Source organism: Nyctereutes procyonoides, unplaced genomic scaffold (genome assembly GCF_905146905.1).
Source record: "Nyctereutes procyonoides isolate TBG_1078 unplaced genomic scaffold, NYPRO_anot_genome, whole genome shotgun sequence".
Lineage (NCBI taxonomy): Eukaryota > Metazoa > Chordata > Mammalia > Carnivora > Canidae > Nyctereutes > Nyctereutes procyonoides.
Window position 1 is genome coordinate 32,446,349 of NW_026575140.1, and position 24,069 is coordinate 32,470,417.

Genomic DNA, 24,069 nt, shown 5'->3' on the forward strand with positions numbered 1-24,069 from the left:
AGGGCCTCCGCTGCACCCAGCACCTGCCCCAAGTCCTTGTGGGTCAGAGGGCTCTGCCCGGCGGTGCGATCAGGAGGTGTCTGCCGGGGGCCCTTCCCAGTGCCCGCAGAGAAGCCCGGCCAGCTCCCAGTGGCATGCAGCACGCGTGGGCTGCTCCCCCGCCCCCAACTCAGCCTTGACTCCAACCCTCAGAAGAAGCTCTTTTGCTTGTCTTTGAAATTCTATAATTAGGAGGCTGCAGGGAATTTTAACGAGCTCAGTTTCTATGGCAATCCAGTGTCTTGAGGGCTCTGACAAGAACTGTACGTGGAGCGACAGTGTGAAACCAACCCCATGTCCCGCAGATACGGGGACAAGCGTGGGCTGTGCTGAATTTCCGGGGCAGGGCAGCAAGGCGTGCAGACCTCTCTTGCTGTTCACAGGAAATGGGCCACAGTCCAGAATGATCGGCACAGCCACACTGCATGGATGGCCCCGCGGCACCTCAGAGCCAGGCAGGGAGTGCTCCCACACCGGGCACAGGCACACTGCATGACGACAGATAAATGCCCCTGCCCCTGCCCCAGGGGGGCATCCCAGTTGAGGGACCTGGTCCCAAGCAGGGCCAAGATGCTGGTGAGGTGGCCTCGGGCCATAGGGCGGGAAGCAGAGTACAGCTGGCTCAGGCCAGAACCAGCTCCCTCCCAGGGGAGCAACCCTAACTGGACGCTGTGCCCTCAAAGGCAGGGACCCTGTCACTCACCAGGTCTCTCCAGTACAAGGTCCAGCCCTGTCTCATGCTGGGCAAACATCTGACACAAAACAGTAATGACAAAGAACACATTTCCTGGGTGAAGACAACTAAGATGTCCTGGTCATGCGCATCCAGGACTGTGTGCAGAGATGTGCATGTAGGGCAAAAAGGCGGGCGGCCAGAGGCCTCACATGGCTGTCCTCTGCATCACATCACCCCACCAGCATCTGGGTTCACCATACATTTCCTCCAGGACTCCCTGTTCTCACCACTAAAGGCTCCTACTACACGCTGCCACGTGACCCTCTGAAACCAGCCGTTTGGGGTTTCAAGCAGGACATCAGCCTGGCTGCAGGGCCAACATTTGGTGCTGCTGTGAAGCCTAGCAGGCACTGGGCTGGGAGGTTCTGAGGGACCATGGGGAGTATGGACAGATATATGGTCATAGTGACAGGAGGACCCAGCTGTGGCCCCTGCTCCAAGGCAGCAAGGAGCAGGATGCAGAGCAGGACAGGCCCCACAGCCAGGGCACAGGCCTCTTCCACGGAGGGATGTCCCTGATCACAAGCCTGCTTCTCACCATCATTTGTTTCCCTGCTGAAAGTGTCAAAGTATGCTGGGCTTTGAAAGGTGAGTGAGGAAGAACCGCAGTAACTGCAGTGGGCCTGGGAAAGGTCTGGGGGCCATGCAGCAGGAAGCCACAAGGCATGGGAGGCGGGTGGCCGCCTCAGGTCACATCAGCCACAGCCCTTGCTCCCATGGAAGTGGCACGCTCGGCTGGCTCCTGCCGGCACTGCAGGGCCCCGTCCTCCCCACAGAACATGGCCTTTGTCACAATACCACAAAAAATCTAGGTAAGTACACAGAAGATGACAAAGGTGCTCGACTGGCCGGTATGGAAGCGAAGCTCTGCCAACCTCCGTCCTGGCACCCCATCCCACTTGCCCACACTTGCTCATCTCTGGATCCCAGCCTGCACCCTTGGCAGGCATGAGGGACACAGAGAAAATGGGCAGAAGTGCCTGTCCTCTTAGAACTGATGGGAAACACGATGAATATGTAATTGGCGGAGCACTGGAGGGAAGTGCAAGTCAGGACAATGATGCCCCAGGGGGTGTGGCCTAATCAACCACATGGTCAGAGTCCTTGGCTTGGGCCCCCCAAGCGGTGGTGACATGCAGCAAGACTTCACTGCCCAGGGTGCATGCAAGGCACTTGTCACTGGATGCCCTGGCCTTCCTCACTGGAAGCAAACATCAACTAGGCTTCTTCCCACCTGTTTGGAGCCGCCCCTGACACCTGCCTGCCCCTCTTCCTGTGGTCCTGGCATCACCCCCCCAAAACCTTGGCATTGCTGGGGGTGGGGCGCTGACCTCACCTGCTCTAAAGCAATCAGAGCAGGGTGACCCTAGTGATGTCATTAGTCCAAGGCAGTTACATGACTGAAATGGCCCCACCAGACTGCAGAGAGGGACTTCCCTCCCAGGCTGGATGGCCCTTCTCCCCTGGGAGCAGGGGCACCAGGCTCAGTCCCTGCTGGCTGGATGGACAGGATGGGGGCAGCATCCACGTGCTGAGGAGGAAGGCAGACAGAGTGAGCCTGGCCTCGGCTCAGCTGGATCCACCCAGGCACCACCTCCTCCAGACACATGTGGGGGTATCACTGGGGCAAGCTGCCTGTCTGCTGCAGCCATGGTGGTCTCCCAGAGCATGTGCCAGCACTGCCACCCGGCACACTGAGGCAGCCCCAGGGCCACACCTGCTGGCAGACTGTGGTTTCAAGCTGAAATCATGTAAAGGCCACACGATGGTCAGCCTCTCTGCAGAGGGGGACAGGAGACGGCACCCCGCTCCTGTGTTTCTGTGTCTGGAGACCAGCCGTCCTTCCAAGCTTCTCCCCACATGGTGCCCACATGCCAGCAGCTGGGACATGGTCCCTGGGGCTCACCAGCACCCCCAGGAGCTTCCCATCACTCTCCCTGCCCCGGTGGCCACAGGCAGCATCCAGCACGTGCTCCACAAGGCCGCAAAAGCGAGTTGGGGGACAGCAGGATTCCATGGATGGACGAGGGGCTAACGCATCACAGAGGAGCTGGTCAGTGGTCAGGGAAGGAGATGCAAGGCTCTCTTCGTGGTGGGAAGAGGACAGAGACGTGCTGATGGCCTGGGAGAGGGCCTGTGTTAACAGGTCACCTGTTGGGAGACCTATCTGATTCACTGTCACTGAGAAACCTAGTGAGCAAGCAGGCGTACACAGGCTCATGTCTATGATCAGGTTGCGGATTTTTGAAAATAAGAAATGCTCACGTCAAGAAACCCTGCTAGCTGGGAGGGAAGTCGGGGGCTGGGAGGGGCTGGCAGCGCGCTGCACATGGGGTGGCCAGTGACAGAGCACCACAGCGAGGGTGTAACCCCTTTACTGCCCAGGAAGAGGGGGTCACAGCCCTGCCAGGGGCTCTTCAGAGCTGTCCCTTCGTCACCAAAAACTGTCAGTACTTGTTAAGAAAACCAATCTTAAAAGATGTTTTAAGGGGGGTGGTGGATTATAATTGTTCAATTTTCTAATAATTTTGTCACAAATATCTTAAGTTTTCAGGGCACAAATCAAGTTTTAATGAAATGGCTGACCAATATCTCACAAAGATTCTATGGAAAAACGTATATCAACTTCCAAGTAAGCTATGACCAATAACTTCATACTGAACACAACTCATTTCTGTGTGGAGGGTTTCCTGTATGGACTCACTTAAAATGCAGAGTGCTTGGAGCTGCCCAGAGCCCATGGGGCCGCAGCAGGACCGGCCACCTCTCCCATGATGGAGGGCAGCGCCTGGGCACAGAGTACAGAGCCAGGTCCACAAGAGTACCGCAGGCACCTGCTGCTGGGGAGGAAGGGGCAGCCTGACCAGCAAAATGGGCCCTGATAATGTGGGCTGGCCCCAGGAACCAATGGGCCTGAATCTAATTCCATCTCCAAGAACAAACCACAGCAGCAGGAAAACATGAAGGAAAATGTGCCAGGGCGTCACTAGCAGACGTGTGACTAGGAGAGTAGACGATGCCAGAGGGGGAGAGATGTGTCACCAGGGCGACCTCATGTCCTCACGCTGTGTTGGGAGTTCTTGGGGGCCAAACAGAAAGCAAGACCTGCATGCAGCTCATGGGCATCCATCTGGAGATGGAAACAGGGACTTATGATGCCCAAGACAACCCTTTGCCTAAGGGTGTTTGTTGACCTGGGGTGCTGGGAGATGGGGGTGCAAGAGAGCTCTCACCGTCTGGAGGCTGGCAGCCTGAGATCAGGGTGCCCGCAGGGCCGGACGAGCGAGGACTCCTCCTGGCTTGAAGACAGCCTTGTCACGATGCATTCAGAGGACAGAGACAGATCTCTGGCTCTTTTAAGGACACCGGTCTCGTCACGCGGGTCCCGCCCCTCTGACTTCAACTATCACCTCCCCAAGGCCTCATTTCCAAATACCGTCATGTTAGGGGTCAGGGACTCAGCACGGGAGTTCTGAGGGGACATGTTCAGTCCATAACATTCTACCCCAGTCCCCCGCCCCAAATCCATGTCCTTCTTACAAGCAGAATACGCTCATTCCATCCCAACAACCCCCAAAGTCTTAACTAACTCCGGCATCAGCTCTGACGTGCACAGTCTGATTTAATCAGGCATAGGTCAGACTCTAGGTACCATTTACCCAGAGACAAAATTCCTGTTCTGTGAATCTGTGAAGCCAAACAAGATACGTGCTTCCAAAATACAAGGCCCAGACAGGCCTTGGATGGCTATTACCATTCCAAAAGGGAACCACAGGAAAGCAGGCAAGGGGATGGTTCCCGAGGGCACCCACAACTCAGCAAGGCAAATCTAATCCCCTCTTGGCTGATGCTCTGCCCTCCAGGCCCCCTGGGGGTGGGGGTGGGGCGGTAGTGCCCTTGCTGGGAGGATCTCTCAAGACTCTGTAGAAAAGAGAGCCATGGAGAAGTGACCCTGTAGCCTGGCATGTGGTTTCCCTTCAAGGCATCTGCTGGGCCCTGAGCTTCCAAAGTTCAAGGTGAGAGGCCAAGAAGCAGCTGCTTGATTTAAAAAAAAAAAAAAAAAAAGCCAGCTCAGGTAGAGACTAGGGCTGACTCATGGTGCCAGGGAGATAAGAGGTAGACATTGGGATCCTGGGGAACCCTCAGACCTTCTGGGTTGACATTACTGGAAGACACTCAAGGAAAATGAGAAATGGACAGGCCTGAGCTGAATCCAGGTAATTCATCCACATTCCACCTGCCAGGATAAAATTAAATGCTCTCATGAGGAAAATAACATCATTCGGAGGCCTACACCTACAGTGTTTCTAGCACAGTATCTGATATTTGATCACAAATATCCAGGCAGGCCAAGAGACGGAAGCATACCAAAGAGTCAACAGAATCAGACTCAGGTGATTCAGACATCTAAATGTATTTAGAAAGATGAGATGAAAAGATTTCACCACTGAACTAGACCTATAGAAAAAAGAGAGAAGCCCTCAATACCCTAGGATTTCAGAAATTTAAAACCAAAAAGAGCCATTGGAATCAGTAATTCAGGAGAAAGATTTAAGAGCAGATTAGACAAAACAAGACCCATCAGTAGAAAATATCCAGATTGAGGCACAGAAGGTAAAGAAAACCAGGATGGAATAAAGTATAGAAAAGAGCATAAGACACATATGGGAGATGGTGGGAGTCCTGGAGGAAGAAGGCAGAGCCAACAGGGCAGCCTTTGAGAAGACACCACTGACACCTTCCAAAAAGACAAAAGACATTATGCCCCAGATCCAAAAGCTTTACAGTACTCAGTTGGAATAAATTCAATACTTCCCTCTCCTTCACGGGGCTGCTGAGATTGAAGAACAAGGACCATTTTAAAAGCAGCCAGAAAGAAAAGAGGGAGGGAAAGATGGAGAAGGAGGGAGGAGGGAGAAGGAGGGAGAGGGAGGGAGAGAGAAGCATTACTTTCAGGGAACAAGATCGACAGGTGACTTTCCAGCAGGAACAAGAGAGGCCGAAAACAACATACAGAAGTGCTGAAGGAACAATACTTACTGCCTACACTTGTGCACCTGGTGAAAAATATCCCTCAAAAATGAACGCAAAAGAAGCACATTTTCACACAAACAAGAACCAATTAACTGTCAGCAAATCTGTGCTGAGATACTAAAGGAAGTATTTCAGAGAGAAGAAAAATGGAAACAGAAGCTTGATCATGGCAGGAAGAAATGAAGTACATCAGAAGGTTAAATAAACAGGTAAATTGGAATAGGTACCATTAAAGTAATATATATATATATGTATATATAATTTTTAAAGATTTATTTTTGAGAGAGAGAGTTGGAGGGGGAGGGGCAGAGAAAGGAGAATCCTCAGCAGACTCTGCACTAAACGTGGAACCTGATGCAGGACTTGATCCCACAACCCTGAGATTATGACCTGAGCTGTAATCCAGAGTCAGACACTCAATCCACAAGCCACTAGGCACCCATAAAACAATGTAAATGATGATTTGTGAGGTTTAAAATACATGTGATATTTACACATAATAATAACATAAAAATTCATAGCGGTGAGGCATCTGGGTGGCTCAGTTGGTAAAGCATCTGCCTTTGGCTCAGGTCATGATCCTAAGGTCCTGGGATCAAGTCCTGCATTGGGTTCCCTGCTCAGTGGGGAGTCTGCTTCTCCATCCCCCTCTACCTGCCACTGCCCCTGCTTGTGCTCTCTCTCTCCCTTTGTCAAATAAATAAATAAAATCTTTATTTTTTTTAAAAAAAGCAACATTTCATGGTGATAAGAGCATCAATCCAAAAAGCAAGTATCATGATCCTAAATTTGTATGCACCTATTATAGCACAAAACACATAATACAAAAGTAACAAAATTAAAATGAGAAAGATAAATCCCTAATAATTTGATGAAATCTATAGATATGAAGGATATTTTAGGGTCTCCTGGGTGGGTCAGTTGGTTAAGCATCTAATTTCAGCTCAGGTCTTGATCCCAGGACAAGGCCCACATCGGGCTCCCTACTCAGCAGGGAGTCTGCTTCTCCCTCTGCCCCTTCCCCTGCTCATGTTCTCTCTTTCTCAAATAAATAAAAATCCTTATAAAAAATTTTTAAAATAGGGATCCCTGGGTGGCGCAGCGGTATGGCGCCTGCCTTTGGCCCAGGGCGTGATCCTGGAGACCCGGGATCGAATCCCACGTCGGGCTCCTGGTGCATGGAGCCTGCTTCTCTCTCTGCCTGTGTCTCTGCCTCTCTCTCTCTCTCTCTGTCTATCATAAATAAATAAAAAATTAAAAAAAATTTTTAAAATAAAGATATTTTAAAACACAATAAAGAGATCCCTGGGTGGCGCAGCAGTTTGGCGCCTGCCTTTGGCCCAGGGCGCAATGCTGGAGACCCGGGATCGAATCCCACGTTGGGCTCCTGGTGCATGGAGCCTGCTTCTCCCTCTGCCTGTGTCTCTGCCTCTCTCTCTCTCTCTCTCTGTGACTATCATAAATAAATAAAATTAAAAAAAAACACACAATAAAGATATTAACTATGTCAATAAGTATTATTTAGTCTTTTGGAGTCCTTAAAAGCACAACTTAATTTGAGGCACCTGGGTGGCTCAGTCAGTGTAATGTGCAACCCCAGATTTCACGTCGGATCCTGATCTTGGGGTCATGGGATCAAGCCCCACATTGGGTTCCACACTCAGCAGGAGTCTGCTGGGATATACTCTCCCTATGCCCCTCCCCCTGCTGATGCTCACACCTCCTCTCTCAAATAAATAATTTTAAAATCTAAAAAAAAACAAAAAACGACAACTTGACTAAAGATAACAAGAGAAGAAATACAAAAATCTCAATAGTTAATTTCTATTTTAAAAATTAAACATACGGGGATCCCTGGGTGCCTCAGTGGTTTAGTGCCTGCCTTCGGCCCAGGGCATGATCCTAGAGTCCCAGGATGGAGTCCCATATCAGGCTTCCTGCATGAAGACTGCTTCTCCTTCTGCCTGTGTCTTTGCCTATCTCTCTCTCTCTCTCCCTCTCTCCTTCTGTGTCTTTCATGAATACATAAGTCTTTAAAAATAAAAAAATAAAATAAAATAAATAAAAATTAAACATAGAATTTAAAACATTCCCACAAAGAAAACTCCAGATCCTGGAGTTAACTGGTGAATTCCTCCAATAATTAAGTTAGAAATAATATCAATTTTATGTAAAATCTTCTCAAGAATTTTAAAAAAAAGCTCATTTAATTGTATAATGCTAATATACCTCCACGCTAAATTCTGACAGTGACATTACTAAATAGGAAAACAGGCCAATCTCTCTCACAAATATAGTTGCAAAAACACCAAACAAAATATTAGCAAATTGAATTTGGTGAAATATACAAAAGGTAATAAATGCATCACAACCAAACGGAGTGCATGAAGGGGATCCGGGGTTGGTTAATGTTCAAAGTCAATCAGTTAATTCACTTTTTTAAAAAAAAGATTTTATTTATTTTAGAGAGAGAGAAAGAGAGAGCGTGCACGAGCAGGAGGAGTGGCAGAGGGAGAGGGAGAAGCAGGTTCGCCACTGAGCATGGGGCCCTGACTCGGGGCTCAATCCCATGACCCTGAGATCATGACCTGAGCTGAAATCAAGAGTTGGACGCTCAGCCAACTAAGTCACCCAGGAGCCCCTAATTCACCTTATTAATAGAATAAAAGAGAAAAACATGTCAACAGACAAAGAAAAGAAGCATGTGATAAAATCCAATATAATTCAGGACAAAAACTCTCAACTAAGAATAAGATAGAACCTCCTTAATTTGATGGTGGGAACTTACAAAAGAAAAAAAAAATCATTCCACAAACATCCTTAATGGTGAAGCTTTTGAGTTACCACTTCTGTTCCACATTGGTTTGGAAAGATAAACAGTGCCAGTGCTGCAAGGCAGCAGATGCAGGGTTGGAGAGGTAGAAATAGAGCCCATTCATGGAGGAATGCTAGTCTAGGAAATTCACGGGAATCTGCACCTAAAGAGCTGGGATAAATATGTGAATTTAACACGGTTGCTGGACAAGACAATATAAAACAATTAGTTGCATTTCTATCAACAAATAGAAAACTATAAAAGTAACACTGTTTAAAACAGCATAAGAAATTAAATACCAGTGAAGTGCTCTAACAAAAAAAGCTATATAAAATGTTACTGAGAAAATGGGAAAAAGGGGTAAGCAAGTACTCTTGGGTCGGAAGCCTCACTACTGTAAAGACGTTAATCTATGCATTCAAATGCAACCCAAACTAAAAACAAACAAACAAAAAGCCCCACTGGGTTTTTCGGAATTTATATGCCACTTGTAAAATCTGTACAGAAACGAAAAAGGCAGAGAACCATCACAATAATCTTGAGGGAAAACAACACTGGAGGGTTTACAACACATGATATCAGCAGTTATTAAAGCTGAATTAAGACAGTGTGATGTTGGTACAAGAGATCAATGGGACAGAAGTCCAGAAACAGGTCCCCACACAAACCGTCACCTAATTTATGACAAGGATGCCACTGAGAGGTGGTTGAGAAGGGATGGGCTTTTCAAGAAATGGTCCTAGATCAACTGGTCATCAGCGAGGATGCAAAAGACCTGGACCCTACACTGCACATAAAGTCCACTCCCAGGAGTCGTAGGAATAATGAAAGCTTGCAATCTTGGCAAGAGATTGAATGTTCAGCCCCTTGGGGTGAAGAGGCATTTCTTCAACACAGTACAAAAAGCACTAATTGTGGGGTGCCTGGGTATGTCACTGATTGAGTGTCTGCCTTCAGTTCAGGGTGTGATCCCAGGGTTCTGGGATCAAGTCCCACCACAGGCTCCCTATAGGGAGCCTTTCTTCTCCCTCTGACTATGTCTTTGCCTCTCTCTGTGTGTTTCTCATGAATGAAATAAAATCTTAAAAAAAAAAAAAAAAAGCACTAATTGCAAGGTAAGATTCCATTTTCTTCATCAAAAGAATGAAGAGGAAGCCCCGGGATTGAGCTGCATGAGGGGCTCCAGCATCAGTGGGGAGTCTGCTTCTCCCTCTCCCCCTGCCCTTCCCTCACTCATGCTCTCTCTTTTTCTCTATCTCATAAAATTAAATAAAAATCTTAAAAACAAATGTACCATGGTCTGAAGGTTAGCCCAGGGGTCCCCTGGTGGCTCAGTGATTGAGCATCTGCCTTCAGCTCAGGGCGTGATCTCAGGGTCCTGAGATCAAGTCCTGCTTCTCCCTCTGCCTGTGTCTCTACTTCTCTCTTTCTCTCATGAACAAATAAATAAATCTTAAAAGAAAAAAAAATTAAGAAAGAAGGTAACCCCAGAAGCATTCCTCCGGGAGATGAGGAAATACAAATCAAGGCCAGAATTTGATGTCACTTTACATTGACTCTGTTGGCACAAATGAGGAACTGCCAACAACCCCATGTTCTGGGAAAGGTGTGAAGGAGGAATTCCCCACAGCCCGGAGGGGGTATGATGCAGCATGTTTATCACAGATGTGTTCCTAGCACACACCACCTGAAGCCCTCACCCCTCCGGAGTGATGTGACTCAGGGCCTGGGCCCTGGGCAGCTTCAGGATGGGGGCTGGCCACCATAAGACCAAGGCATAATTGGGGGGCTGGTACTGTCAGCCCCATGCCCAACCTTGGGGACGGGAGCAGGGCTGGAGGCTGGCCGGTGATTTCACCCACACCTTTGTAATGCAACCTCTGCAAAAGTCCCTAGGCTGACCAGGTGTGTAGAGCTTCCAGGCACTGGACCTGGAGGGAGCCTGGAGGTCCACAGCCCCCCACCCAAACCCTGCCCTTCACGTCTCCTCTCTGAAACTGGTAGACGTCAGTGTTTCTCTGAGTTTTGTGAGCCTGAGCAGGGGTCTTGGGACACCTGATCTACCAACGTCGGTTAGGAGTGCAGGCCAGTTGGTGGTAGGACTGGTGTCTGAGCCGGGGCATCAGCCCTCAACCTGTGGGGTCTGCGCTGACCCCAGGCAGACATGTCAGAACTGAGTTAAACTGCAAGACACCCAGTTGGGGGTCACACCTGGTGCTGGTATGGGAAATCCCCGCAAGTGACATTGCTGCAGTCAGGCTGTGCACTGGTGTAGCACCTTCAGAAAGACAGCGGAACAGGCACGAAGCTGGGGCTCAGTATGCAGCCACACCGGAGGGCAGCAGCACCCTTGCCAGGAGCTGGAAACCGCAACCTTATTTAAGGGGACAGCAGAGAAAGGTGCAATGAATTCACACAACGAAACCCACCCAGCAAAGGGAATGATCAACCAGAACCATGCCTGACACCATAGGAAAGTCTCACAACAGGATGCTGACTGAGATCCTGGAGGATTCCAGGACAGAAAGTTCAAAAACAAGCAAAACTGTTATGGCTAAGGACAGAATAGAGGCTGCCTGGAGGTGGTGAGGGGGAGGGCAGGTGACCTGGGGCTGTGAAGGGGATGCTGAGCACTGGTGAGGGGAGCCCCCTGAACAGCTGGAGGCTCTGGGGTTCCTCTGTAAAAAATCATCCAGTTCCTCACTCTAGAGTTTATGGTTTTCTGGAATGGTTTTATTTCGGTTAAAAATAATTAAGAGGGATCCCTGGGTGGCGCAGCGGTTTAGCGCCTGCCTTTGGCCCAGGGCGCGATCCTGGAGACCCGGGATCGAATCCCACGTCGGGCTCCCGGTGCATGGAGCCTGCTTCTTCTCCCTCTCCCTCTGCCTATGTCTCTGCCTCTCTCTTTCTGTGTGTGACTATCATAAATAAATAAAAATTTTAAAAATAATAATAACAATTAAGAAAGAATATGGGACCAAAGACTGCAGGCACCAGATCCTAACATCCCTCCATAAAGAAAAGCTAAAGCCCCCAATATCGGGGCAGACCTAGGAGATGCCTTCGTAACTTTGGCTTATTATTTCTAAAAATTTGCTCTCTGAGATTAACGTTTGGGGCCCATTTTCAAAACTTAATCCAAAAAAAAAAAAAAACTTAATCCCTTATTTCATTACTTTTGTAAGTTGTATCAAATAAAAGCACTTCTAAAAAGAACTAATGTCGGGACACCTGGGTAGCTCCGTAGGTGAAGCATCTGTCTTGGGCTCAGGTCATGATCCTGGGGTCAAGTCCTGCATGGGCTCCCTGCTCCGCGAGGGGTCTGCTTCTCCTTCTGCCCCTCCCTCTCACTCCTGCTCTCTCTGTGTCTCAAGTAAATAAGTAAAATCTTAGGAAAAAAAAAAAAGAACCAATGTCTACTGTATTCTTTTTGTGCAGTGAAATAGGCATTTCTTTTGTTCCAAATGTTTCTTCGCTCACCAGACAGCACACCGATGTCACTTTGATTAGCACAGAAGCCCGGGAAGCACACAGTCAACACACAGACAACAAATGCTGCTCCCACTCCTATTCCCCACATCTCTGGGGCGCACCTCGGTCAACAAACCTGGTCCGGCAGCCCCAGAGCATGCTCTTCCTGTCACCCACACCACTCCTGCTGGGCAATGTCCTTATCACAAGGGGCTGGGGCGGACCGCTCTCTGCCTGATGTCTCCAGCTCTCCAACAAACAGCACCACATCCTGCAGTGCCCTGATCGTGTGCTTCACTGCACACGACCTGCCAGCCCCCTCAGCACCACAGTGATAGTGCCTCTCTCCACAAAGCCAGCCCCACGGGCCCTCAACTAGGTATCCAGCTGCAGAGCCTCAGATGGCAGGTGGGCTGCCCCTCAGCCACTCCCCTCCCCTTCTGCATCTGTCCTCTCCCTACCCTCAGAGATCTGGGCACTGGGTCTCCTCCATTCTCTCAACATTGATAACCTCAACCTTCCTCACCTTGGCCACCCCACAGACCTGCCATCCCTCAGAATCACCCGACCTGCTGGGACTGGACCACACACCCCTCTGTGCCTGCATCCTGTGCCCACACCCAGCCCACCCCTCTGCCCTAGTTGCCAGTCTACCTCCTTGGCATTCCTCATCAAATCTAAGAGGACAGCGACTAGAAACACAATTATTGTGCATGCCACGAAAGAAAGACAAAACCATTGCCAAGGAAACCAGGACCCACGGACCTGAAGACGCACCCTAGTCTTAGGGATGCTAGGACATGAGAGGTTTGTCCCAGAGCTGTGGGGACACCAGCTGGGGTCTGCTGCCAGCTCTTCCAGGAGAAAAATCGATGCTGGTCTCCTCCTCTCGGGTGGAAATTTGCAAACCTCGATGGACAGATGGTTGGATGGGGGCTGGATGCACACATGTGCCAAATTTTTGTAAATTCTGTGTTTGAGGACCAAATCATAAGAAAGGTTTTGGGAAAAGGATCTAGACCCTCTGGACCAGGAGCTCAGACAGGGTCTGGCAAGGGTGGGCTCTGTCCCAGGCAGGCCTGAGGTCCACACGGTGACTCCAGGGGGACCAGAGCAGGAGCGTGAGTGTCCCCAGAATCCACGCTGGCTAGCAGTGACAGCAGCAGGGGTAAGAGGGTGTTCTGTGCCCTGAGGAGCCCATCTGAAAGCCAAGACAGAGGCGGTGGTGGGACGGGCTCCTGATGCAGCGGATGCCTCTCCACCTCCCCTCCCTCCCTCCCTCCCTCATTCTCACCCTAGACAAGACAGCTCCAGCCACACCCATCTCCCTAATCCCAGGCCCTCCTCAGCGCCTCCTGCACCCCAGAACCCAGTGTCTCCTCAGGCCCCAAGGGGCACCTACAGTGCCCAGGGCAGGTCCCTCAGTCCCCACCCTGGCTTCTTGGCAGCTGCCTAGTCTCCTCACCTTCCCCATACAGCCCCCCCCGAAATACCTAGTCTTTCCCCACCACACCCACTGCTGGGGCCGCAGGCCTATCCCCCAGATTCTGTGCTGAGTGTGGCACCCCCCTGTGATGGTGCTGGGAGGGAGGGTGGCCCCTGATGGGATCAGCACCCTACAAAAGGAAGAGCTCGGAGCTCTCTGCCCCACTAGAGGGAAGGGCGCACTCACCAGACCACTAAAACCCATCAGGACCTGCCGTGCAGGCCCCCTGCTCTCAGACCTCATTTCCAGGGGTGAGAAAGAAACACCTGTGTTAAGTCCTGGTCTGCGCTGTTAGGGCCACCGAGCTGACCAGGACAGCCCCACTGCTGCCTCAGTCTCAGCTGCTCCCCATCTAACCCCCCTCCACAAGCCCCCATGCCCACCCTAGCAGCCCGGCCTGTGCCAGGCTCTGACCCTGCCAATCCACCTCCACAGACACCAGGACCTCCCTGCAGGGTGGGTGGGTGGGTCACCCCCTGCTGTGGTGCCTCCCCTAGGTGATGAGGCTCCTTCCTTGTGGACACATTTATGGCTGCTGGGGGCCCCACAGCCTCCCAACGCCTCCTCTAAGTGGAAGCATTCGAGCTGCAGTGATACTTCCTAACCACTCAGCCCTGGCACAGGTGAGGCCCTCATCAGGATTCTGGTCCCCCTGGCGTGTGTCAGCTGTTTCTCCACCATCCACCCTGCTGAACCATGCTGGCTAGGCCTGTCTGTGCTTGGCACCAGGGCCCACATGCATGACGTCTGGAGCCTTCTGGAATGGTCTGGCCCTGCTAACTCACTGGCTCCCTCTCTCATCCATTCCATGCACATTTATGGACATCTGAACGCCAGCATGAAAACAGCCCACAGCTCATAATCCAGGGTGCAGTGCAAATATGTCCAGAATCTGCCCTCGGGGGTGTCCAGGGTTTGGGGGGGACCCAGGCACTCTCACGAACTTCTTGAGGATGACAGGTTGGCACCCTGAGGAGAGGACCCAGATGGCCATGTCTGAGCTTCTGGACCTCCAGCACCCCAAACAGGTGCTTATAGCCCCGGCCCTGTGCGCTTCCACCCCCCCACCAGCCCAGCCTACCTCCAGTCCCTGCTGGGCCCAGGCCCAGCCCTCCCCATCTCCACACAGGGACTTCTGGCCAGTGATGGTTGAAGGGTTCCTGAGGGACCAAGGGTCTCCAGGGGCCAGTGGAACTTCAGTGCCAGGCCAGAGGCTTGATTCGCTCCCTGAAAGGGTGACCCAGTAGCCACGGAACCTGAGAAGTCACCAGACTGAGGGTGGAGCCCCTCCATGGCCACTAGGGCTGCCAGCCTGAGGATGAGCCAAAGTCAGTAGATCTCTGTGCTTGGGCCCATCTGCTTCCTGTTCCTGGTCATGGGAGACCCCTCATGGGAGCCCCGAATAAAACGCCCGTGCCTCGATGGGCTGGCTCTTCCTTCTCCCTGGGCCACCTTGGCAGCAAACCCACACTCCCCTGGCACCCCAGCCAGTGACCAAGTCCACCAATCCTGCCTCTGCACCTTCTGGACTCACCCTCACCCCCACCCCTCTGGCCTGCCCTCACTAGCAGCCTCCCCACGAGGTTCCCGGCACCAGCAGGAGTCGCACACGTCCGCAGGCCTGTGTCGGGACCTCCCCTGACACCACTTGAGTGTGAGCCAGTATCCACCACCATGGTCACAGCTGTTAGCCCTTTCTTCCGTCCCAGTGACCCCCACTCCAGGGGTCCAGTTCCATGTGGCTCCCCACCTACTGGCCTCCTGGCAGAGCTCAGTGCAGGACTTACACAGCATACTTGACATCCAGTCCATTTGAACAAAATGACCCAGTGAGGAGGAAGGGGTAGGTACTCTGGACTGCACTTCGCAGAGGAGTAAACTTAGGCTACCCAAGGTGAAGGCACCCCAGGGATAGCTAGAGGTGGCCCCTAGGCTCCCGCTCCAGGAACCTCATCAGCGGGGTCAGAAACCTCCAATGCCCACATATCTAGAAACCCCTGTGGTCGCCAGAATGACAGCCACCATCCCAGACCCTGGAACCTGTGAGCACGTCACCTTACAAGGCAAATGGGACTCTGCTGACGTGACTAAGTTAAGGACCCTGAGATGGGGATGATCCTGGATTATCCGGGTGGGCCAACGTCATCACAAGGTTCCTGTAAGAAGGGGAGGGGGAGTGGCAGAGTCAGAGAGACAAAGCACGTGTTTGGGGCGGGACGTCACTCACCCCGCCCTCTCAGCACCGTATTTGTTCCGAAGACTCTGGCACAGGGTCACACTCAGGGGCTCCAACTCTGTGGACACCTCCACCTCACCATGGTCACCAGAGCCACCACCAATTCCCTCATCTCCTCCGCTCCAACTGTCATGAATGCTGCAGCACAACGGTGCTCTGCCAAGACCAGGGACCCACAGGTGATAGCAAGGTGGGCCCAAGACCAGGGCCCAGAGGTGGTAGTAGCATGGCCTGGCCTCCAGGAGCCACCAAGGTCAATGTGGGGTCCCAGGAATGGGGGGTACCCTACCTTGAGTTAGTTGGAAAGCATATAGGCAGGAGCGGCCAGGCAGGCTTCCCAGAGAAGGAGATATTTGAGCTGAGTTCTAAGGAGGAGGCAAAGAGAAGACAGGATGAAAGGCAGGCTCACCACAGGCTTCAGGCAGGCCCAGGAGGACCACAGACCCTCCAAGGGACCACACAGGGACTCACAGGAGGGTCTACCTTGAGCCCTGTTTCACTGAAGTGCTACTTATATGAGCTCTCCAGTCAGCCCAGTTCCACAGAAGTGCCCGGCCCAATGGAAGGAATCATTCCCAAAGAAGCTGTGCAAAAAGCAGAGCCAGGGGATCCCTGGGTGGCGCAGCGGTTTGGCGCCTGCCTTTAGCCCGGGGCGCGATCCTGGAGACCCGGGATCGAATCCCACGTCGGGCTCCCGGTTCATGGAGCCTGCTTCTCCCTCTGCCTATGTCTCTGCCTCTCTCTCTCTCTCTCTCTCTCTCTCTCTCTCTGTGTGACTATCATAAATAAATAAATATTAAAAAAAAAAAAAGCAGAGCCAGTGTGGTGTGCACAAGGATCACTGCTGTGGGTTTACCTGCAGCAGAAAAAGACCGAAAGGGTCCCCAAGACCCACTGACCCCGCTGACGGGCCCATCCGTGCGGGGCGGGGAGCTTGTCTTTGGAAGGTCCACAGGACACGCTGCAGGTGAAGGACATATGCTACATGACTTCCATCCACCACTTGCTAATGAGTGGCCGGATGAGTGTGCTACAGCCACACCATGGAGAGCCAGGCAGCAAGAAAAGGAGCCAACACAGACACGCACACCGCTCCGGGGAGAATCTCCAGCCATAGCGCTGAGTGCCAGAGGCCAATCCCAAAAGACCACGTGCTAAACAATCCCACCTTTATGCCACTCACAGCCCACGGGGCTGCTGCTGGCAGGGGTTAGGGACGGTGGGGGGGGGGCGGCGGTGGGGGACCAGACCAGCACAGGGGAGCCCCCGTTGCAGACTGAACATTCTGCACATGTGATAAATGACATGGACTGTACATGCACAACGGCCTCCCAGCTAAACCTCCAGGGCACAGTCACCTCCATCAAGTGCACCTGACAGGCACATGTGGCCAGCTGAGGTCAGCTCACGCAGGGCCCAGGACTGGCCTGAAGTCAGGCCCCCTTTACAGGAGCCTGAGCAAAGGGTGCATGACCCTCTACGGTTCTCACCGACTTCCAGCTGCAAGGTACATGTCTTACTGGATATAGTTCTGATTCAATAGCAAACGCTCTTGAAAGAATGGAGGCAATTCAGGAAATTGGCATGCTGGCTACCAATCTGGCGATAGTAAAAAGTGACAATAAATGTTTTCTTGTGTTGGTGAGACAGTGCTATTAAGTGATGCCTGTTTTATAGAGAATTTGCTAAAATATTTATCCATGGATGATAGGACATCTAGGATGTGGGCTGGGGACAGGGCGTGATACTAGCTGGCCAGAAGTTACCGATGGAGCTGGAGAAGGAGTGCACAAGTCTTCACGGTTCGCTCTGCTTTTGTAGAGGTTTGGAATTTTTCATAATAAAAATTTTCTTTAAAAAAAAAAAACCCAAGAGGGACACCTGGGTGGCTCAGTGGTTGAGCATCTGCCTTTGGATCAGGTCGTGATCCTGGGGTCCTGGGATCAAATTCCACATCGGGCTCCTCACAGGGAGCCTGCTTCTCCCTCTGCCTTCTCTGCCTCTCTGTCTCATGAATAAATAAAATCTTTAAAAAATTAAAAACATAAAACAAATCCAAGAAGCTCATTTCTACTTTTTGGCTCCTGTATACACTTTGAGCTGGAGCCCCAGTTTCTCCCAAGCTGGCTCTGGGGGGAGAGGGCTCTGTGTTCATGAGGCCACTGAGTCAGCTCGGGGCTGGGGGATGGGGGAGTGGAAGGGGTAGAGTAGGGGAGCTGGCAGCTTCTAGCCTCAGGAACAAGCCAAGTACAAATGACACCACTCTCCCCTGGGGGCTTGTTCCAGCCCACACACACTGCCCTGTCCTTCCTGGAGGAAGAACTCTTATCCTGACTACTGGACATCCCCAGAGCCGCCTGAACACAGTCCCCAGAGGAGGCCCTCAGGCTCCTCTTCGAAGCTCTCAGCTAGAGCCAAATCCAGTTTGCAGCATGCAGCTTGCAAACATTTAAAAAGACTGAACAAGGGGATCCCTGGGTGGCGCAGCGGTTTGGCGCCTGCCTTTGGCCCAGGGCGCGATCCTGGAGACCCGGGATCGAATCCCACGTCGGGCTCCCGGGTGCATGGAGCCTGCTTCTCCCTCTGCCTGTGTCTCTGCCTCTCTCTCTCTCTGTAGCTATCATAAATAAATGAAAAAAAAAATAAAAAAAAAAAATAAATAAAAAAAAAAAATAAAAAGACTGAACAAGACACTGGAACAATGGACCACTGCCCTCACGTTACTCCCAGACCAACCAGAAGGAAACAGACCCGTTCTGTTAACAGTGAGCCCTGATCACGTCATGACCCTTTTGGGGTTCATGGATGCTAATACCCTGCAGGCCCCTTGTCCCAGGTCATCTTTTGGCTTGAAGTGCCAGTACAGGACAAGAGCACCGACTCCTTTTTGAGTGTAGACATGGGGCTGGAGCTGGTGGGAAGGGTCAGTGGGGTCATGACAACTACATGAGGCTTCAAAGCCATTTGATGGGAAACTGCCTTAGCGCACAGTGGACTGGCGTTGTGATGAGAGATTACTTTCTGTGAATTGCGTATTCAAGCATCCCTGACAAAATAGCATTACCAAGTCTGGATGCGCTCTGGAGCAACCACAGATGAATGCCGACCAGCAAGGGGCCAGTTGAGCGCTATTGTGGATGTGGCTGGCCATCCTCAACCAAACAAAATACCTAGAGCTGTCTGCCAATACATGGGCTGTAGGGGAAGAGGAAACATTTGTGGTCCTCGAGGCCATGCCCTCTTGAGGAGGCTCCCGCCCTTGAAGCTGCATGCTGCCCTCCAGTGGTTCTTGCTCCCCAGCCCACGCTAGCCTCCCAGCCTCAGCCCTTCCCGGTCCTGCCAACATTCTCCCAGTGCTCGACACCTGCCCCTCTCCCCCAGGCCTCTCCTGCTATTGCTGTTGGCCCAGTGGGCAGGCCTGCAGGCCCCAGCCAGCCCCATTGGCACTGAGAGACCCCCTATACCACATGTCCAACCACATGGCTTGCCCTCTACCCACCTGCAGCCACGGCAGGTTCCTTGGCATCTGCTCCCTCCAGTCCTGCCTCATTCCCTCTCACCTGGCAGAGCCAGCTCCTCCTAGAAGTCAGGGGGTACCTCCTCGTGGAGGGAGCAGCCCCCCAGCCTGCCCACCACTGCATGGCTGGATGTGTCTGCAGACTCACCTGCCTGCTCTTTCCCACCCTCTAGAACATAAACTCCGTGTGGGCAGTGATGCCGTCCCAGTCCCTGACCAGACCCAGCCACTGGGTGCCTGCACACAGGAGGCTCTGAGGAGCAGGTGCCCAGGTCCAGAGCCCCCACCTAGGGCTCAGAGGGTCTGAGCTCCTGACAGTCTGGCCCCATATGTGATGTTTAGCTGCTGGCAGCTTAAGCCCTACCTTCCCTTCCCTTTTCCCTACATCTGGGCAAGCTGGTGAGAAAACCCAAGTGTCACCTCTTTCAGTGCCAGCCCTGTCTGCCGCCCCACCCAGACCACCACGGAGACCCCCAACAAATGTCTTTCCTCAAAATCTCAAGCCATTTTGAGGCCAGCCCTGAGCTCACCGTGCTGTCCCAGAAAGTCTCGTTATGTAGACAAGAAACGCTCTATGGGTGCATGGCCGGGGGAAGGGGGTCTTGCCCTTCTGCCCCAGGAAGATAGATACCAGGAAGCTCCAGTTCACACAAGGCCAAGAGGAGCAGCTGGCGCTCATGCACCATCCCCAACCCATGCGGCCTGTCACCTACTTTGCCGCCAGACCTCGCTCCTGGGCCGTGAGTTCCCCAAGGGCAGGACTTCCATCATATCTCCATCTCCGGATGGGTCTCAATAAACGTGCATTAAACAGACAAACAGCAGCTGACTTTCAAGTATTTATAACTCACCTTGTGATAAAAAGGACCCAAGAAAGCAAACTATAGCTCCACCCACTGAGAAAGGTTTATAATTGTCACAGTATTAAAAATTTATTTATCACATCAATGTGATTCAAATTCAAGACATGTTTAGATAGAGTGCTGGGGCAACGGGCCCTCAGCTAGGGAGGCAGCTGTGTCCAAAACACCCTGCACATGTGGGGGGCAGGGGCACATGCTTCACACCTGTCTCCCACTAAGAGAAATTCTGCCCCTCCCCCAGAGAAGAAACAAATACAAGAAAAAATGAGGAGGCAGGGGGTGTCCCATGACACCTGTCCCATGGTGGGGCCATTTCTGGGCCATCTGTCCCCATGATCAGCCATTACTTCTGCTTTTGGACCCCTCAGTGAGGTGGGGGCAGGGGACTGCATTTTTAGACTTTTCTACAAAGCTGAAATAAAGAAAAAAGCCATGAAGTTTCTAGGAAATCTATGGTTGACTCAAACATACAAAACCAGAACAACCACCACAAAACCTGTAAGTAGGACTCACAAACCCACATGAGACCCTGGACGAGGTGAGGCAGGAGGGTATGCATGTGAATCTTGAGGCAGAGCAAAGGGATGGGTCTGGGGCAGGGCTGGGGTCAGAGTCACAGAAAGGGCTGGTTCCGGGGGCCACCTACCACCCCAGCCTGAAACTCTGCCTGATGTTATGCTCCCCCAGAACGTATGCTCCCCCACCAGCAGGGACAGGAAGAGTGGCTGTTCTATGTCTGGTAAAACGGAAAGTGGGAAAGGAAATGAATTGTACTGTTTTCCCAACCCCTCATGCACACTCTTTTCTGGTATAACGGACCTGGATCTTCACAGAGTGGCATGACACCCCCCATTACATGTGTGGCTCCTGTTCTGTATCATATGCACCCCTGCTCTGCACCCATCACCCATCGACCCTTGAACCACACAGGGAAGGGTTGGGGGCGCTGCCTGTCCCCCCAAAGACAAAAACCCATGTGTCTAACTGTTGACTCCCCCAAAACTTAATTACTAATAGCCTACTATTGACCAGGAAGCCTCACCAACAACAGATAATCGATTAACACATATTTTATGTGCTGTGTGTATTACAAACTATATTCTTACAATAAGGTAAACTAGAGAAAAGAAAACATTAAGATGATACGGAAGATACATTTAACAGCGCTGTACTGTATCAAAAGACCCATGCATAAGTGGACAGTGCTGCTCAAACCCATGTTGTTTGAGGTCGATTGTACATCTACCATGTACCTGTTATACACACATCTCTGCTACGGACTCGTATCTGCTATGTACCTACTGTGTATCTATGACACACACACTCTGCTATATTATGTAGCTCTGCCAGAGGTATACTTTAATAGATCTATTATGTATGTGCATCTCTGCTCTAGATCTACTACATACCTGCCATATACCCCTCACGCCCCTGCTACGTATCTCTTATGTATCTATTACATATCTGCTACACACCTGCCATGTATCTCTCACGTGTCTCTTGTGTACCTACTATGTGTCCACCAGGGGCCTGCTATGTGCCCTCCAGAACGAGGACAGCGGGATTTTTTCACTGTCACAAGCCTCCTGGGAGGCAGCTGTTGACATCTCTGTTTGCCAGGCAGGCCTGCAGGGCTGGCAAGAGGGGCCCTGCCTGGACTCTGGGTCACTTCTGCATTTCTAAAGCCTGCCTGATCCTTAACCTTGAAGTAACAGCAACAGACTTGAGAATAACACAGCGGCAGGAATACACACACACACACACACACACGCATCCACACACGCATCCGCACACGTGTGCACGTCCCAGGAGCCTGGCAGAGGCTCAGGTGTGCATCCCTGGGTATGTCCCTTCCTGGAGCCTGTTCCAATGGGTGAAAGACAAGGGAATCCTAAGCACTCCTCGTGAGGGAGCAGCACAGAGCAGGGAAGGGGTTTGAGGTGCAGAAGCCAGGCCCTGGACCCTTGCTTCAGCCCCACCTGCCAGCCCTGACAGGCAGGCACTACTCCTACCACCTTGGCTTCTGAGAGGGGTAAACTGAGGACCGGAACCTAAAGTCCTTTGCTCTGGATCCCACAGCCAGTGGCCAAGAGGCCAGGTGCAGCAGAAGTCTCCTGGCTCATGGTCACAATAGCTGAGCTTAAATAAATGCATGGATGAATGAAAGCAAGCAAGCAAAAGGAGGACAAACTAAAAAGACAACAGGTAAACGAGCATCAGAGCCTCCTCCACCGAAGGTCACCCCTGGGGTTCTACGACAAGGTCAAAGGAAGGAAGGGGCTGGGGCCACAGCAACTGCTCTGGGGACCCAGGATCCCACCAGGAAGAGCGTGGAGGGAGGGGACCCACCAGCCTCCCCAAACTAGAGGACTTAGCCTGCACATTGTTTTAGATTCTTAAATTATGTTTGAGATTCAAATGGCTTTAGTAATTAAACACACAAAAGGGACCTGTTTCTCCCAGAAATTAAGCCTTTGGAAAGGTTTTAAGAATTTACTGGAGGTAAAGCCCAGTGTTGCCAAAACTAAAATCAGACTGGGGTGGGTGGTGGATTTCCATATTGCTAGAGGGACTCTAGGTCAGAAAGAACACCCCTCCCATCCCTCGAGAGGCTGGCCAGGCCCAGAGGAGCCCCCCAGGATCCCTTTACAAAATAAAGTAACTATTTCCTCATTATCCTGCTTATTTTAGAAAGTCAGATATAAGGAAGAAAGGCAAACTCACCAGGGCCCCTGGCCTCCAGAAGATGGGACAGCACCATGCAGCACCCGTATCCCCCAAGGAAGATGCAATGAAAAGATCATGTCTCCATGATGACAAAAGTGTGATCCTTTATTTAATGAAAATTCTAGCAAGACCCAAAACTCCCTCCAGATCAAACTTTCTGCCACAGGGGCCTCAGCAGACCCCAGCTGCTCTTGGTGAGAAGGGCCTCCATCCAGGGGGCCACTGCACACCCAAACTAATGGAGTTCCTGCCCCATGCAGGTCACCCCAGAGTGGGAAACCAGGGCAAGGAAAGGCCATGTAACATCTGCTGGCCCATGAGAGACAGAGGAGGTGCCCGAAGGGAGGCTATCCATAGCATCCCAACTGGCCGGGCCCCACCCAGGATTCCCTCCTTAGCAGGGTGGAGTCTGACCAGGGCACCTGTCTCTTGAGTGTGGCCCCAGTTTCTCTTGGGGGCATGAGAGCAGGTGAGCTGGAGCAAGCCCTGGTCATGCACACTGGGCACCCAGGCCACAGGGCAGAGGAGAGGGCAATGTTAATGGGCAGATGGCCAGCGTGCCTGTTCCTGCTCCATCCCATCCTCTATCCTCCCCCTGCTTTCACCCCAAGCAGCTGTCCGGGCTCCTAGGCTGGGGAAGGTCCCACACAGCATGTCCTCGAGTAGAGGGAGCCTGCCTTGCAAACTGCCCGTGAGCTCCCCTCATGGGTCCAGATGAGGCTGTCCTTGGAGAGGACGGGACATGGAGAGGACAGGACATAGCTCTTAGATCCAGAGGCACAGCCCTGGGAGCCAAACCCAGACCTCAAAGACCAGAAGGAAGGGGCAGCCAGTTGGGACCACCAGCGGCAGGGCCAGAGGAGAGGTCCTGGCTGGCGGCTGGTGACAGTCAGGTGAGCAGGAGGACAAGGTGAGACGCACCAGCACAGAAGTTGCTGCCTCTGTGGAATCCACACTCCTGCAGATGGTGCCCCTGACAGGCAGGGCTTTCCATGTGGCAGGTTTTGAAATAATTTTAGCCAAACAACTTCTACCACCACAAAAATGAAATGGCACCAAGGGAAGACTGCACTGTAGGTCATGAAAGGAGAAGGAGGGTCAGTCAGAGTGTCTCCTTGTTTGCCTCTGGGCTGGGCTGTAAAGGT

At 51.9% G+C, this 24,069-nt stretch overlaps 1 protein-coding gene across 11 annotated transcripts in view; it reads right to left on the bottom strand.

The window, feature by feature from the left end:
• The window catches only part of PRKCZ (protein kinase C zeta), a 103,120-nt gene that overhangs the window by 37,748 nt on the left and 41,303 nt on the right, over positions 1-24,069 (bottom strand). Inside the window, exon 3 of one of the 11 annotated variants that reach the window (XM_055306811.1) lies at positions 16,107-16,182. The exons of the other annotated variants lie outside the window; for them this stretch is intronic. Within the exon in view, the coding sequence (XP_055162786.1) occupies positions 16,107-16,182 (76 nt within the window). The remainder of the gene's footprint in view (positions 1-16,106; positions 16,183-24,069) is intronic. 11 annotated transcript variants of the gene reach the window in all.